At 32.6% G+C, this 15,372-nt stretch overlaps 1 protein-coding gene across 3 annotated transcripts; it reads left to right on the top strand.

The window, feature by feature from the left end:
• The first annotated feature begins 424 nt into the window (after positions 1 to 424).
• On the top strand, positions 425 to 14,966 carry LOC108989131 (LEAF RUST 10 DISEASE-RESISTANCE LOCUS RECEPTOR-LIKE PROTEIN KINASE-like 2.2). Of its 3 annotated transcripts, none has more exons than XM_035692949.1 (7): positions 425 to 1,387; positions 1,663 to 1,713; positions 2,571 to 2,600; positions 2,774 to 2,806; positions 6,412 to 6,432; positions 6,527 to 6,562; positions 13,650 to 14,966. In XM_035692949.1, the coding sequence occupies exons 1-7, from the start codon at positions 565 to 567 to the stop codon at positions 14,750 to 14,752; spliced, it is 2,097 nt and encodes a 698-aa protein (XP_035548842.1). In that variant the 5' UTR covers positions 425 to 564; the 3' UTR covers positions 14,753 to 14,966. The 3 variants fall into 3 exon arrangements, with proteins under 3 accessions (XP_035548842.1, XP_035548841.1, XP_035548843.1); XM_035692948.1 differs by lacking the exon at positions 13,650 to 14,966 and adding an exon at positions 6,790 to 8,118; XM_035692950.1 differs by lacking the exons at positions 6,527 to 6,562; positions 13,650 to 14,966 and adding an exon at positions 6,790 to 8,118.
• Positions 14,967 to 15,372: the final 406 nt, after the last annotated feature.

Here is a 15,372-nt window from a genome sequence, read left to right on the forward strand (position 1 = left end):
CCTAGTAAAATAAGTGTTATAAGTAAAAGTATAAATAAATTATTATAAGTACATGTAGCACTACATTTTAAAGAATAACACCATGTGGTAAGAGTTATTTAGAAATAAGATCATTTAATAATTTTAGCCCATTAACATATACAAAAACGTGGTCCAATCATAAGGGTTGGCGTAGTAAAGAACGTAACGTTAGTTTATATATATGATACATATAGGCTACAATAATAAATGTTGAAAGTTGACTTCACATATCCCAATATTCCAAAGGCTACATATAATACTGGCAGTTGGTGGTGCATCTGTGAGATTTCAAAATGTCCGGTTTCACGCATTCAACATCGTTCAAAATAAAAATATTATAAGTATAGACCAATTTCGCATTCAATTTCTGAATAAATATTGTAAGTATAATTTCGTAGCAAACAAGTTGGCTGACAAACCATTACCAATAAAAGTTTGTCTACATACAGCTGTGGAAACCACGCCCAAATCTCCCCTAATCCTCTGATCTCTTTCTCTGATCTCCCCGATCTCTGGCTCTCTCTGCTGTTGGGTCGAAGAGGAATGACTTTCCCCGCTGAACTCAGGGTCCTTATAAGTACTGTTCTTGTCCTAATCCTTGTTCCTCCATCTTCTAGTCTTAATAATACTGATCACTACTGTCCTCCTTCTTCCTGTGGCAATATCCCCAACATCAGCTATCCGTTTCGACTAAAAGGCGATCCCCCAAATTGCGGAGACCAAAGGTATGAGCTCTCATGTGATGAGAACAACTACACGTTGTTATCTTTACATGATGGTAGTAAATACTATGTAAGCCAAATCAATTACAACAACTACACAATCCGAATTGTAGACTCAGGTATTCAGGAGGATAATTACTCCTTCATCCCTCTTCATTTTCTAAACCGTCATAATTTCAGTTGGAGTTATTTGGATCCATATCAATTATATGGGAGTGCTTCCAATTTAACAATACTAACACTATCAGAAGTTGTGGCTATTGTGAACTGTGAAAAGCCAGTGACTTGGGCTTCCTCTTTGATCCATTGGGACACGACTTCTACGAAGTGTTCTAATATTAATAATGGATCTGTGCCTTCTTCCAACTCCTCTTTTTCTCAATATTCCAAATGGTATCTTATTTCTGGCAAGAGTGGAGTGAATGTGATGGATGTGGAGGAGTCATGCACGATAGAGCAAATCTCTCTGACATCGTGGCCAGGACAAATTTCTGCTGATCCTAATATTTCCTGTACGGACATCCTCAATGTATTCTCATATGGTGTTGAGCTTTCTTGGTACCGGATTTATTGTGGAAGCTGCGGCAAATACTGTAGTTGCTACCTTGACGAGTACGATAATCAAGTTTCTTGCTACCTATGGGGTGAGTAATTAATAAATTTGAGATTAGAATTCTAAAGAGATATTTATTATATATATGCTGATTGATATATCTCGTCATTAATTTGTTGTTCCAACTTGACTGAATTCTTGGATTTCCCACCCCGACTGATCATACATATATTGTATTTTCCTATTCTAATTAGCACTACCCGACACAATACCCATTTTGCAGTATTATAATTTTTAATTGAAGATTCCAGACGCTAATGTGATCCCATTTTTTCCTTTTCTTATTTTTTTTGTCAAAACATGCAGGAAATGCACCTACTTGGGTTGGTTTCTTACTAAAACAGGCCCGAACTGTAGGTGAGTTTTCAATCCCCATATATAAGATGTGTTTTTATTATTATTTGAGAATGAACATCAATATTATATTTATTAATAAAACTCCATCAAAGGAGGGAAAGAACACAAGATGGACAATCCTCCATCTGATCAACATTGGCTTCTCTTCTAAATCATTGATCAAATTGTAAAACATATTTTTCACATCTGTAAATTCCACTTACTAATTATAAATCCTTAAAACAAGCTGCTGTCAAAGAACTTTCTTGAATTTTCTTTGAATGAAAACACCACAGATCCTTTGCTGCTATACACTCCCAAAGAACATGTATTAATGTACTTTCTTCTTCTTCTTCTAAGTACAGTGGACAGTTTGGTGACTCTATTATTTTTCTTTTAAAGAGATTTAAATTAGTGGATAAGGCCTCTAAGCAAGCTCTCCATAGGAAAACTTCCTTGCAATTTGAATTTGAAGACTGGCTTTTATCTCGATCCAATATCTCTTTTCGTAAATAATATGCACTTTTTACCACAAAATTACCACTTGTTGATGAACACCACCATATTATCTTATCTCGACAATTTGAAAGACTAATACGTATATTAAGAAATTAGCTTCATTAATGAAAACTTGAAAACTAATACTATCTACGTATATTCCAGTGTTTTACAAAAGTGATTTTATACCATGATGCATGCGTCAGTACTCAATTATATATATATTTTATATATGAGTCTACATGATGAACTAGTTTTTTTTTTTTTTATTGGTAACATAAATGGATAGATTTGTTTATACAGTTTTGTTTAAATCACTTTCTATATAATTAATTAACTGATCACTAATTACCTTTATTTCTTTTCTCCATGTGCTGCAGTTCATTATGCTGGATTGTTATGGCTCATCGGTAAAATCCCCTTACACTGGATTGTTTCCCCACTTCATTGAAAATTTGAAAGTTAACTTTTGGTAGTATACAACTAGTTATTATATTTAATTGGACTCGTCAGATTATTTAAATCACGTTGTATATAAATTAATTGACCACTTACCTTTATTTCTTTTCTGCATCTGCCGCAGCTTATTGTGTTGGATTCTCAGGCCGGGACGTCGGTAAGAATTTGTATCTCTTTGTCTTCTTTCATCATTTAACGAATCATTCCTTGAGCAATAAAACATGAAAATAGTTTAAACTTTGCAGATAAGATCAGATATATATTAATTACATACAAACGCATATGCGTATATATATTTAAATATATATATATATATATATATACACACACACACACATACTGAGGATACTTAAAACATATCATATCTTAAGTAGTGTCTTTTCAGTTTGATGAAGTTACTTAAAACAAGTTATAACAGATACTGAGGATAATAAGATACAATATGAGAAGTTGAATTTCTAAAAAATTAAATAAATACTAACATGAAAAGCTTTAAAAGGCCGATACCCAAGAGCGAATCTTTCTGTCAACTCCTAAACCCGAACTTTCTATCCCATGACCTAATGACCCAACTTCCACACTGGTGTCATAGTAGGTCAAACCTCCTTATAGAAAATCCATTTTTCACAATTTGGCAGTAACGCACCCAACCAACCAGGTTTCAAAACCATGTTTTTATACCAATTGACTCACAAGTACTCCAAAATTGCTCATCTTCACACCTACCCGCTTACTTCCATCTCCAAGTCAACAACCAGATTCTATCCAGCCTCATTGAAACATTACAACAACCAAACCATTAATCCACTGAGCAATGCAATTCAAACTCCAAAAATTCCTAAAATTGTCTCGTCACTACACAAAACATGTTAGCCACAGTCTTAACATATAAAGAAAAAGAGTTTCTTACCGACCTTGCAGAAGTGGTCGACTGGATATGGTGACGGGGAAGTGCAACAAAAATGGAGTGGTGGGGAGTAATTGAGCGTGTGGTGCAGGGGCCTCCACTTGTCAGAACGGAAATCTAGTGGCAACTTGGTTGTGGTGCAAGGCTTGGGTGGTGGCGGTGATGGTGATGGGTTGCAACACAAAGCAGGCAGATGAGAGAGGGATAGGCATAGATAGAGAGAGGCTGACAAAAACAGAAATCGAATTGAGAGTGTGTAACATAGGCGAAACCGAGAGAGAGAGAGAGAGAGAGAGAGATATGAGAAGGGGTCGAGGGGCTTACCAGCAACGTGCTTGTGGTCGGGAGGAACACTGGTAGTAGCAAGACAGTGAGCGAAGCAACATGGGACTGAGGCGTGAGGCAAAGAGTGGCGTTTAAGGTGTAAGCAGCTTGACTCTAGTGGTGTGTGGTGGGGGTGGCCGCTGCAACACTACAACGCAACAAAGAGAGAGGCGGGAGATGGCTGGAAAGCAAGATCGAGAGAGTGGGTGAGAGTTGCAGATGGAGAGAGAGAGAAGAGAGAGATACAAGGATGAATAGAAACTTACCAACATGATGAGCGGCAACTGGCAACAACAAAGGATTGTGGCGGCACGACCTATAGAGCAAGGCCTTGGCAGCGGCAGTGCAAGACGGGCTGCGACACAAGGGGGAGAAGAGAGAGAACGAAGTGAGAGAAATGGAGAGAGAGAGAGAGAGAGAGAGAGAGAAGAGATTGAGAGGGAATCAAACAAAGAGAGATAGATGTTAGGGTTGGGAGAGAGGAGAGGCATTCGTAGTGGGCGTTGGAACTTGTGACGGCGAGTGGGGGTGCATGTTTGACCAGAACAGAGTGCTTTTTGCACCAAAAAATCGACCATAGTTCAAGGAATCAATCTGTGGTGGTGGTTTGTGCAAACACGATGAGTATACAAGTCGCACAGTGCATGAGAGTAAACCGATGTATGTGATTGATGATGAGAGAGAGGGCAGCAATATATTAAGTTCTTAAAAAGTTTCTAGAGGACATATGGTTAATGGAAAAAAATACCAAATAACACATTACGTATGAGACTTGCTAAGCACTAGGAAATCGGTGGCTTTGATGCCATGATAATCAAGTTAAAAGGGAATTAAGAGAGAGAACAACTTGTATTTCTTTGTATCTAAATGTATAAAAGAATGCCATATATAAGTGAACATGGTTAGAGGAATAATGAAAATTCAATAAATACAAAATAAGCCAAAGATAATATTTCATATATGCTAAATATGGTATAAGTAAGGCATATTACAAAATAAGGTTTACTACATTTCACAAACCATTTCACTACTATTAACATAATTCTCATCTCATATTCTTATACTCAAATAAGTCCTTAGTGTTCAATTTTTTCCTTTTGGCACTCGTTTCAAGAGAAAGAAATTTGAAATAATATTATTAAAATCACCTACGTTTTCGAGTATATATAACTCATCATGTATTTAATGTGAACATAACTTATCACCGCTTTAGAAGTGTTCTACCCTATCTAGTACTGATGACTTTTAGCTCCATAATTGAAAGAACTGATCAAATTCTGGCTAACAAAAAATAAACAAATAAAAGGAAAGGACGATTGTAGAAAAAGAACTCAAAGTTCTTCTGCCATCTTTACCTCTCATAAAATTTTCATCATCATTCAACTGTGTTTCATTTTAAATCATGTATTTGGAATATCTTTATTAGCTGTAAGCTTTTTTTATTAGATTCTTGTTTATTTTGAGTATTGTTTGAAGTCTCAGTCCTATTTTTAGTCTTTTAATTTTAGTTCTGTTGTTGATTCAAGGTTATATGTAGCTCATTGTTGGCTCAGGTCCCGTTTGGACTTAGAGTAATCTCAATTCATCTCATCTAATCATTATAATTTTTCTAAATTTTCACACAAAATATAATAAAAAATTAAAAAAATTTAAATCCAAAAACAATAATAATAATAATAATAATAAAATATTCTAATAATATTTTATTCAACTTTCACCTTAAATCATCTCAACTCAACTTATTATCCAAACCTCACCCAATCTTTTAGCATATTGTTAGCCTTTGTTGGCTTTGGTTTATTATCAACTCATTACTGACCACAACTCCAAATTTGATATTTCAGCTGCTAGGCACTTCATCATCAATATCACTTTCAACATCTCATGACAATCCATCAATGAATATGAAGACTATACTCAAGTTTCAAACTAAAATATTGCCCAATTCTAATTAGCAGTACCATTATTGATCATATGCTTACTTCTGAGGATTAACGTTGAACTTATCTTTAACATCACGAAACTCAATTCTTACTCAATACCCGAGGCATGAATATCACATTAACTTGTTTATTTGTTCTCATTTATTTTATATGAAAATGACTATTTTTTATTAAAATGAATCTATTTTCGTCACAAGTAGTAATTCCTATAATGATATATATTAGGACTACATTTATCGATCTTAGTTTAGCTAGCATTATAATAAGAAAAATGCTACTTTGCCCACTCAATTTGCCTCTTCATTTTGACACCTCATATATTTTATTTTATTTTTAATTATTTTTTTACTTAATAGTTAAGGAAATAACTATTAGTTTATTGATATTTTTTTATATTTTCTAAAAATGTTTTAAAATGATAAAAAAAATTATGAATAATAAAATTGCAAAACAAAATAAAAACACAATTTTAGCCTAGCGGTCAAAACGAGCGGTGCTACTCTGGCGCTCTTATAATAATTAAGGCCTAATTGTGAATTATTGAATTCAGATGCTGACGTGAAACTTTCTTTTTTGTCAAACCTGCAGGACCCGAACCAATCTCACAATGTGAGTTTTCTATCCCAGAAAGATATCATATGTATTATATATAATTGGAAATAACACAATTGTTGGCACATTAATTCTTTTCCTTCTTTTGCAGATAATTTGGTAGGTTTATTAATTGGATTACTGTTCAGTAAGAATCTCATGTACCTCTCTCTTTTTATCTTTTTTAATTGTTTTAGTAAATTAATCATTCCTTAAACTATAAAACAAGAACTTTGAAATGGAATAATTGGTTGTGAAAACTACCTATATATTTTTTCCAATGTACGACACAATGGTGACAACAGGTAGCTAGAGTAATAGTGCAACAATAATAGGATCGCTTTCGCATAATTAATTTTGTATTTTCCTTCCCAGATTGGCATTTGGCAATTAGTGTATTAGGTGCTCCATTTGTGATTGCATTTTTGATATATAAATGGCGAAGGAGGCACTTATCCATGTACAATGATGTTGAGGAATTTCTGCAAAGCCAAAATAACCTCATGCCAATAAGGTACTCTTTCTCAGAAATTAAGAAAATGACCAAAGGTTTTAGGGAAAGATTGGGTGAAGGAGGATTTGGCACAGTATTTAAAGGAACACTTCGAAGTGGACGTCTTGTAGCAGTAAAGATGTTAAGCCAATCCAAAGCAAATGGACAAGATTTTATCAGTGAAGTAGCAACCATTGGAAGGATCCATCATGTGAATATAGTGCAACTCATTGGTTTTTGTGTTCATGGTTCAAAGCGTGCCCTTATATATGAGTTCATGCCCAACGGATCTCTAAACAAACACATTTTTTCATCAGAGGCAAGTATCCTCAACTACGAGAAAACATATGATATTGCTTTAGGAGTGGCTCACGGGATTGAGTATTTACATCAAGGATGTGACATGCAAATTTTACATTTTGACATTAAGCCTCACAACATTCTTCTTGATGAAAATTTGAAACCCAAAGTTTCAGATTTTGGCTTAGCAAAATTGTACCCGGTGGAAGATAGTATCGTTCCTTTGACTCGTGCAAGAGGAACGTTTGGATACATGGCTCCTGAAATGCTTTACAAAAACATTGGAGGCATTTCATACAAAGCTGATGTCTATAGCTTTGGAATGCTGTTGATGGAAATGGTGAGCAGAAGAAAGAACTTGCATGCATCTACAGAACATTTAAGCCAAATTTACTTCCCCACTTGGATATATGATCAATTCCATGATGGAAAGAATATAGAAATTGAAGATGCTACTGAAGATGAAAGAAAACTATGTAAGAAGATGATAATAGTTGCATTATGGTGCATACAATTGAAGCCTAGCGATCGTCCATCAATGATGAAAGTCATCAAAATGCTTGAAGGAGATGTTGAATGCTTACAAGTTCCTCTCAAGCCTCTCCAACCATCACCAAAGAGAGAGATAAAGGGTGCTAGAGATAATTCAAATCAAGCTTCATCATCAATTCAATCAGATGAATCAAGCCTTGCTTAATTTTTATTGTTTGTCTTTTTAAAATTGAACTATCTCTTTTTATCCTTTTTTAAGAGAAGTTTGCTTCAAGCCCACGAAAAAAGAAAAGATCGACAATTTAAGGTCATAATCTTTCTACGCTTGTTGTAGTATATATACTTTGCAGTGCCCTAAAAATAAGTATCAATCTAAATATAGTTTGATGCTACTCATCCATGTATAAATTTTTTACACATCTCTCTCTTTCTCTCTATTATACACATCTCTCTCTTTCTCTCTATTATTTTTTTCTCACTTCTTTCATCTATCTATTTTCATTTTTTTCTATCTACTTTTTTTCATTTATTTAATTTTTAAATTAAATATATAAAAAACTTAGATAATTAAGTTGTTGAATCATGAATGGTACTCTTAAAAAGTAGATAGTTAAAATATGAAAAGTAGGATGTAATGAGTTTTTTCAGATAAAAAATATATATAGATTAGCCATTGGAAGTGCTCTTACAATATGTAGCAGCAAGTAATGTTTGATCTCGATCTGTGATAGCATCAATTTTATTTTATTCAGAAGTGATCATATTAATAATTGGTAGTAATAAATAACCATAGCATGCAGTAGATAATGCTGATTATTGATTATTTAGCATTGCCCTAAATAATCAATAGGAATATTTCAAAAAATAAAACATAACTAATGCTATTAGTCAACTTTAGTGCCTCAAATAGTAACGGTCCATATAAAAGTGCCCCAAAATTAATACAAATTCACCGATAATAATCAGCATTCTAAACTATCGTCTATATTATTTTTATATGCTTATTAGCTGTGGTTGTTCATAAACTATTCTAAGGGATTATTGAAGGTAATTTAATTGGGCCTAAAATTATGTTTAATAAGCAATGTTGGTTGAGCCAATGATTTAATATTTATTGAGGTTGATTTAAAATTGAGAAAAGTTCAATTGAGATTTATGGGATTTTTCATGAATAGGCTATGTTTCCAAAAATTTTATTTGATGGATTATGAAATTCGAAAATTTCTTGATTTTAATTGAGGTACTTAGGATCATAATTAGACAAAAAAAAATGCATTATTAGTTTCATTACAAATTTTAAAAATTTAGGTGTAATTATAATTATATTTTTTATTTTTGGATGTTAAGTAGACCAATAATAGAATGCCATGTGTCACCATAGTCTCAATATTAGCCTGTAGGACCTTCATATTAGGTACGTTGGATGACACACATTTGTGAAATGGCTTTCCGTTAATTTCTTTACTGTAGCACCAAATATTTAAGGTCTGTTTGAGATTGCGATAAGAGCTTTAAAAAGTATTTAAATAGCCTTAAAAGTTTTTTAACGAAAAAATTAAATTGTTTGGGTGTTATGTATTAAAACATTTTTAATCTCAAATAAATTAAAATGTACATTTAATCTCAAATGTATTTTTTCGAATAATACATAATATAATTTGAATTTTAAAAAGACCACTGTCAATGGACGAAAATATCCATACAACTTTAAGATAATTATAACTTTTCAAATTTTCAAGAATATGTTCATCATCTTTAAAAATTCAAATAATCGTTATTTTTACCTCGTGAGAAAGCATTTTTTAAATCTGTTTCAAAACAAAGATAACATGTTCAAAAGTGATTTAAATATATGGTTATCAAATAATAAATAATTTTTTAATAGTATAACTTATTATTTAAGTTATAAATTATAAACTCTAAAGTTATAAATTATATTTTTCACTGCATTCCAAACATGCAATTAGACTAGGAAAGAAGACCCTTGCATTAATATTAAACCAAACCATGGTTGTTGTTCCCTTTCCAAGTATATTATTCAATGAGTTTTGCTATTCATCATTTTCATATATTACACTTATTTTTATTTTTATTTTAATTTTTTAAAATTGTTTTTGATTTTATTCTTTTTAAATTAATTTAATTTTTTTACTCATCGTCGTCATCGTCGATACATTACATATTTGGTAGGAGCAAAAAATAAAAAAATTATATATAATATTATGTATGGTGTAAGAATAGTGAAATCCTTTCTGTGAAGCATGACCAGATTTTTTATTGTAATTGCAATAAAGACGTAAAGAAAGAAAGAAAAAAAAAATTCCAGACCCTTGTCGCACGTCCTTTCCGTTTCTTCTTTTTAATACTCGGTTATTTCATAACACACAATTCCTTGTATATTTTTTCCGAAATGCACATTCAGATTTAATTTATTACCAAAATGCCCATTATTCCCACCCAATGCATTAACTTAGCTCAGCTACTCCCTCTTTTCCCCGACAGACCATTTACTCTCGAGTCTTGCACTCTCTTCTCTTTTCCTTCTCCGCAGAAAATGAGAGTGGCTCTGACAGTCTTATCGATGGTTTTCTTTTTCTTTTTTTATGATTAATAAAGTATTTTGTAATGAGTTAATAATTTTTATTTTTTTAAATGTTTAAAACGTTTAAAAAAATGTGTAAAAAATAAAAATAAAAATTTTACTCGTGAAGATTCTCGGTCGGTGGCTCTAAGAGCAAATACCAGTGTATCACTCAGTCAAACTAAAATCATCTAAGATATGAGCTACAATAATTCTATCCTACCAGTCAAATATGAAGTGCACTGTAATAATATCAAATGTTTTTTTTATTATATTCGAGAAACCCTGTACATTTTCCTGCAGCTCTTTCTTCTTCTTCCCTCATTCTCTCCCGTGCGTGTACTTTCTCTCTCGCATGGCTCCTTCCCTCTTGATCTCTTTCTCTCCAGCTCGGTCACCAGCTTCTCTCCCGCATGATTTTTACAATCTGCGGAGACCAAAGGTATATCTGAGCCCTCGTGTCATCAGAACATGCAATCATGCGTCATTATTATTATTCTTTGGTCGAAAATACTAAAACCATGAATTATTACCATAATTATTTTATGGTTCACGTGCTTGTCACATGTCTATATAATTAGTTGATTTGTACATACTATAAATACACTATACTTCACTTCATTTTTGTATAACGCATATACACGGAATTGATGATCCTTCAATAAACTGAAGCTTTATTCCAAAAGGTTCCAGACCCTTCATTTAGTTACCCCTACATATATATGTTTGTTTTAGTTACCCTTATATCTGCATTATTACATATATATATATATATATATATATATGTTTGTTTTAAGTTTTTTTTCTTTTAAAAAAATACAATCTCTTAAATTTTTGTTCATAGAGTATCTTCTTTATTTCGTCTTAGACAAAATATGAGTTTGTTTAATTCTTAGAACAAAATATTGGATTTGTTAAATCTGTCTTAGGATAGTCCTATCTCTGAGATGGTTTGTCTGTGAAGAGTTATAATAATAGACTAGACCGTGTCAATAACAAAGAAATTTATGTATTAGGGAGTTTTAAAAGTAATAATTAGCTTGTATTTTATATATCTCATATCAAAATTATAATGTCCCGTTATAAATAAATGAAGTTTGTTCTACCTTAAAATAAAAAAAAAAAATTACTACGCATAGATTGGTGTATATGGGATTTGTATCAGAATTCATCAAGTTGTGATGATACAGTTTGCTTCGCAAGAGACGTAATTAATTTACTGATAAAAAAAAATGATCAGGAAGGAATGGCCAGTAATCTTGAATATATATACATTTCTGAGCCGGCCCTGGATGTAAAACTACGAGATAAACAAACTGAATGTTTGGGCAGAGCCACTCCAACAAAATTACCTTTTAGGACGGAATTTTTCTTTATATTTCATCCAACCCCTAAAATAATTTTATCCCAAGAGGTCTATATAACAAAATTAAAGCGTCAAATTCATCTAAAAGCGAATTATTTATTGCGTAGTTAATTCCTCCACATGGGGAATCTTCATTGGACTTTTAAACCATGAGTAGTCGCAATCTATTTAATTTCGTAGCGAACCAACAAACCACCGGTACTGCCATAATCATCAAGTTCATTGCTACCGAACATGGAGTGAGTAATTAATAAATTTGAGATCAGAATTCGAATGACATATTTATTATATGCTGATCGATTTATCTCGTCATTATATTTTCCCACCCAACTGATCATACATGTATTGTATTTTCCTATTCTAATTAGCAGTACCATTTGTGATCTTCGACAATTATTGAACATATTTTTGCATCATTATAATGACCTGATTTTTAATTGAAGATTCCACTTTTTCCCTTTCTTTTTTTTTTTTTGTGTCAAAACATGCAGGAAATACTTTCGTTATTTTCTTAGTAATACAGGTCAGTTGCAGGTGAGTTTTCTATCCCCATAAGATATATTATATATCTCTCACAGTAAATACAGACTAGCTAGAGCCCAGACTTAAGAAATATCGATGCGAGTATACAACTAGTTGTTTATATTTATTGCTAACAAAAATGGGTACAGTTTTTTTATAAAAAAAAAAATAATAATAAAAAAAAATATAAAAAAGACTACTCTAATTTTATTGAAATTATAATTTGTAACAACCCTTTTCTAGAGTGGGATGAGTTGCTACTTTTCAACCTGTTTTTTTCTTTATATATATATAAGTAATAGTTTATAAAAAGAGACTTGTATCACAAACTAAAATTTGGAAAAAGGACCTTCTCCCTTTCTATCATATTTCAAAGTCCCAAAATAACTTATTTATCAAAACATAGGACAATGCCATTAATTACAAGTTAAAACTACAATCATCTTCTGGATAGACACATCTACTTGGTTCACAAAATATTTTGTCTTAAAATACATGTCTCACAGTTTTACAACCAACCAAAATAAAATTCCCAACATCATATACACACCCAACACAAGCTAAGGGTAGGCTAGGCATCCAGCTCCCCCTCCCCTAACGATGTCTTGCTCCACAGTTTCTTCTTCGACATTTCCTGAATGTTTAAAACATTAAAATAAAGATGAGTCAAATACATAGTAAGTAGTCGACCAAGTAGTTAAAATAGCATACCTCGACTATTCTTTTCTTTTGAAAGAAAAGAAAAGCTTAAAACATTTACTTAAACATAAAACATTTACATAAGCATTCGAAATCAATTTCACTTTCTTTTGGTCGGTACACAATATTGCGTCCTGTGTGTTAGGGATGGTGGTCTTTTGGACCTGATCTCCACCCATGGCCACGGGTTAGGAAATCCCTCAATCAGGATGGCGCCATTGGGTGCACTACCAATGGGACCCATCTGGCATTGCAATCTGCCCCTTTCCTTTGGTACCCTAATCATTCAGTCGTTGGCCATTTAGTATTTTCACACATAAAACTTTCATTCATCTTTCTTTCCTTTCTTTCCATTCATAGCATTTCATTATCTTTCTTAGTCCAATGCACATGCATTTTCTTTCATAAATATATGCATTTCATGTCATACTTTAGTAAGGAAAATCATTAGCATTCAAGAAAACATGTGCATGATAAATCTCATGATCTAAACCTTGAATGTGCATGCTTTACATCATATATATACATACATTCATAATTCATAGGATGCTTAACCTGGGCTACCAAGAAGGCTTATACATTATTATACATACTTTCGTCACCAAGGAGCACTTGAACTGTAAATTAATCATTCCTTAAACTGTAAATTAATCATTCCTTAAACTACCTATATATTTTTTCAAATGTACGACACAATGGTGACAATAGGTAGCTAGACTGATAGTGCAACAATAATAGGATCGCTTTCGTATAACTGATAACTTTTGTATTTTCCTTTCCAGATTGGCATGTGGCAATCAGTGTATTAGGTGCTCTATTTGTGATTGCATTTTTGATATATAAATGGCGAAGGAGGCACTTATCCATGTACGATGATGTTGAGGAATTTCTGCAAAGCCAAAATAACCTCATGCCAATAAAGTACTCTTTCCCAAAAATTAAGGAAATGACCAAAGGTTTTAGGGAAAGATTGGGTGAAGGAGGATTTGGTACAGTATTTAAAGGAACACTTCGAAGTGGACGTCTTGTAGCAGTAAAGATGTTAAGCCAATCCAAAGCAAATGGGCAAGATTTTATCAATGAAGTTGCAACCATTGGAAGGATCCATCATGTGAATATAGTGCAACTCATTGGTTTTTGTGTTCATGGTTCAAAGCGTGCCCTTATATATGAGTTCATGCCCAACGGATCTCTAAACAAACACATTTTTTCATCAGAGGCAAATATCCTCAACTACGAGAAAACATTTGATATTGCTTTAGGAGTGGCTCGCGGCATTGAGTATTTACATCAAGGATGTGACATGCAAATTTTACATTTCGACATTAAGCCTCACAACATCCTTCTTGATGAGAATTTCAAACCTAAAGTTTCAGATTTTGGCTTAGCGAAATTGTACCCGGTGGAAGAGAGTATTGTTCATTTGACTCGTGCAAGAGGAACATTTGGATACATGGCTCCTGAAATGGTTTATAAAAATATTGGAGGCGTTTCATACAAAGCTGATGTTTATAGCTTTGGAATGCTGTTGATGGAAATGGTGAGCAGAAGAAAGAACTTAAATGTTTCTGCAGAACATGTAAGCCAAATTTACTTCCCCACTTGGATTTATGATCAATTCCATGATGGAAACAATATAGAAATACAAGATGCTACTGAAGATGAAAGGAAAATATGTAAGAAGATGATGATTGTCGCATTATGGTGCATACAATTGAAGCCTAGCGATCGTCCATCAATGAATAAAGTCGTCAAAATGCTTGAAGGAGATGTTGAATGCTTACAAGTTCCTCTCAAGCCTCTCCAACCATCACTAAAGAGAGAGATAAAGGGTGATAGAGATCATTCAAATCAAGCTTCATCTTCCATTCAATCAGATGAATAAAGTTTTATTTAATTTTAATTTTTTATCTTTCTAAAATTAAACTATCTCTTTCTATCCTTTTTTAAGAGAAGTTTGCATCAAGCCCACGATAAAAGAGAAGATCGACAATATGAGGTCATAATCTTTCTACACTTGTCGTAGTATATATATTTTGCAGTGCCCTAAAAATAAGTATCAATCTAAATATAGTTTGATGCTACTCATCCATGTATAAATTTTTTACACATCTCTCGCTCTCTCTCTTTCTCTATTATTTCTTTTTCTCACTTCTTTCATCTATCTATTTTTATTATTTTCTCTCTTACTTTTTTTCATTTATTTAATTTTTAAATCAAATATATAAAAAATTTAGATTAGTTGTTGAATCATGAATGGTACCCTTAAAAAGTAGTTAGTTAAAATAGGAAAAGTGGGATGTAATAAGTTTTTCAGATAAAAAAATATATATATATTAACCATTGGAAGTGCTCTTACAATATGTAATAGCATCAATATTATTTTATTAAGAAGTGATCATATTAATAATTGGTAGTAATCAATAACCATAGCATGCATTAGATAATACATGACTTTTTACAATTAATGCTATTAGTAAACTTTAGTGCCTCAAATTGTAACGG

Source organism: Juglans regia, chromosome 8 (assembly GCF_001411555.2).
Source record: "Juglans regia cultivar Chandler chromosome 8, Walnut 2.0, whole genome shotgun sequence".
Classification (NCBI taxonomy): Eukaryota; Viridiplantae; Streptophyta; class Magnoliopsida; order Fagales; family Juglandaceae; genus Juglans; species Juglans regia.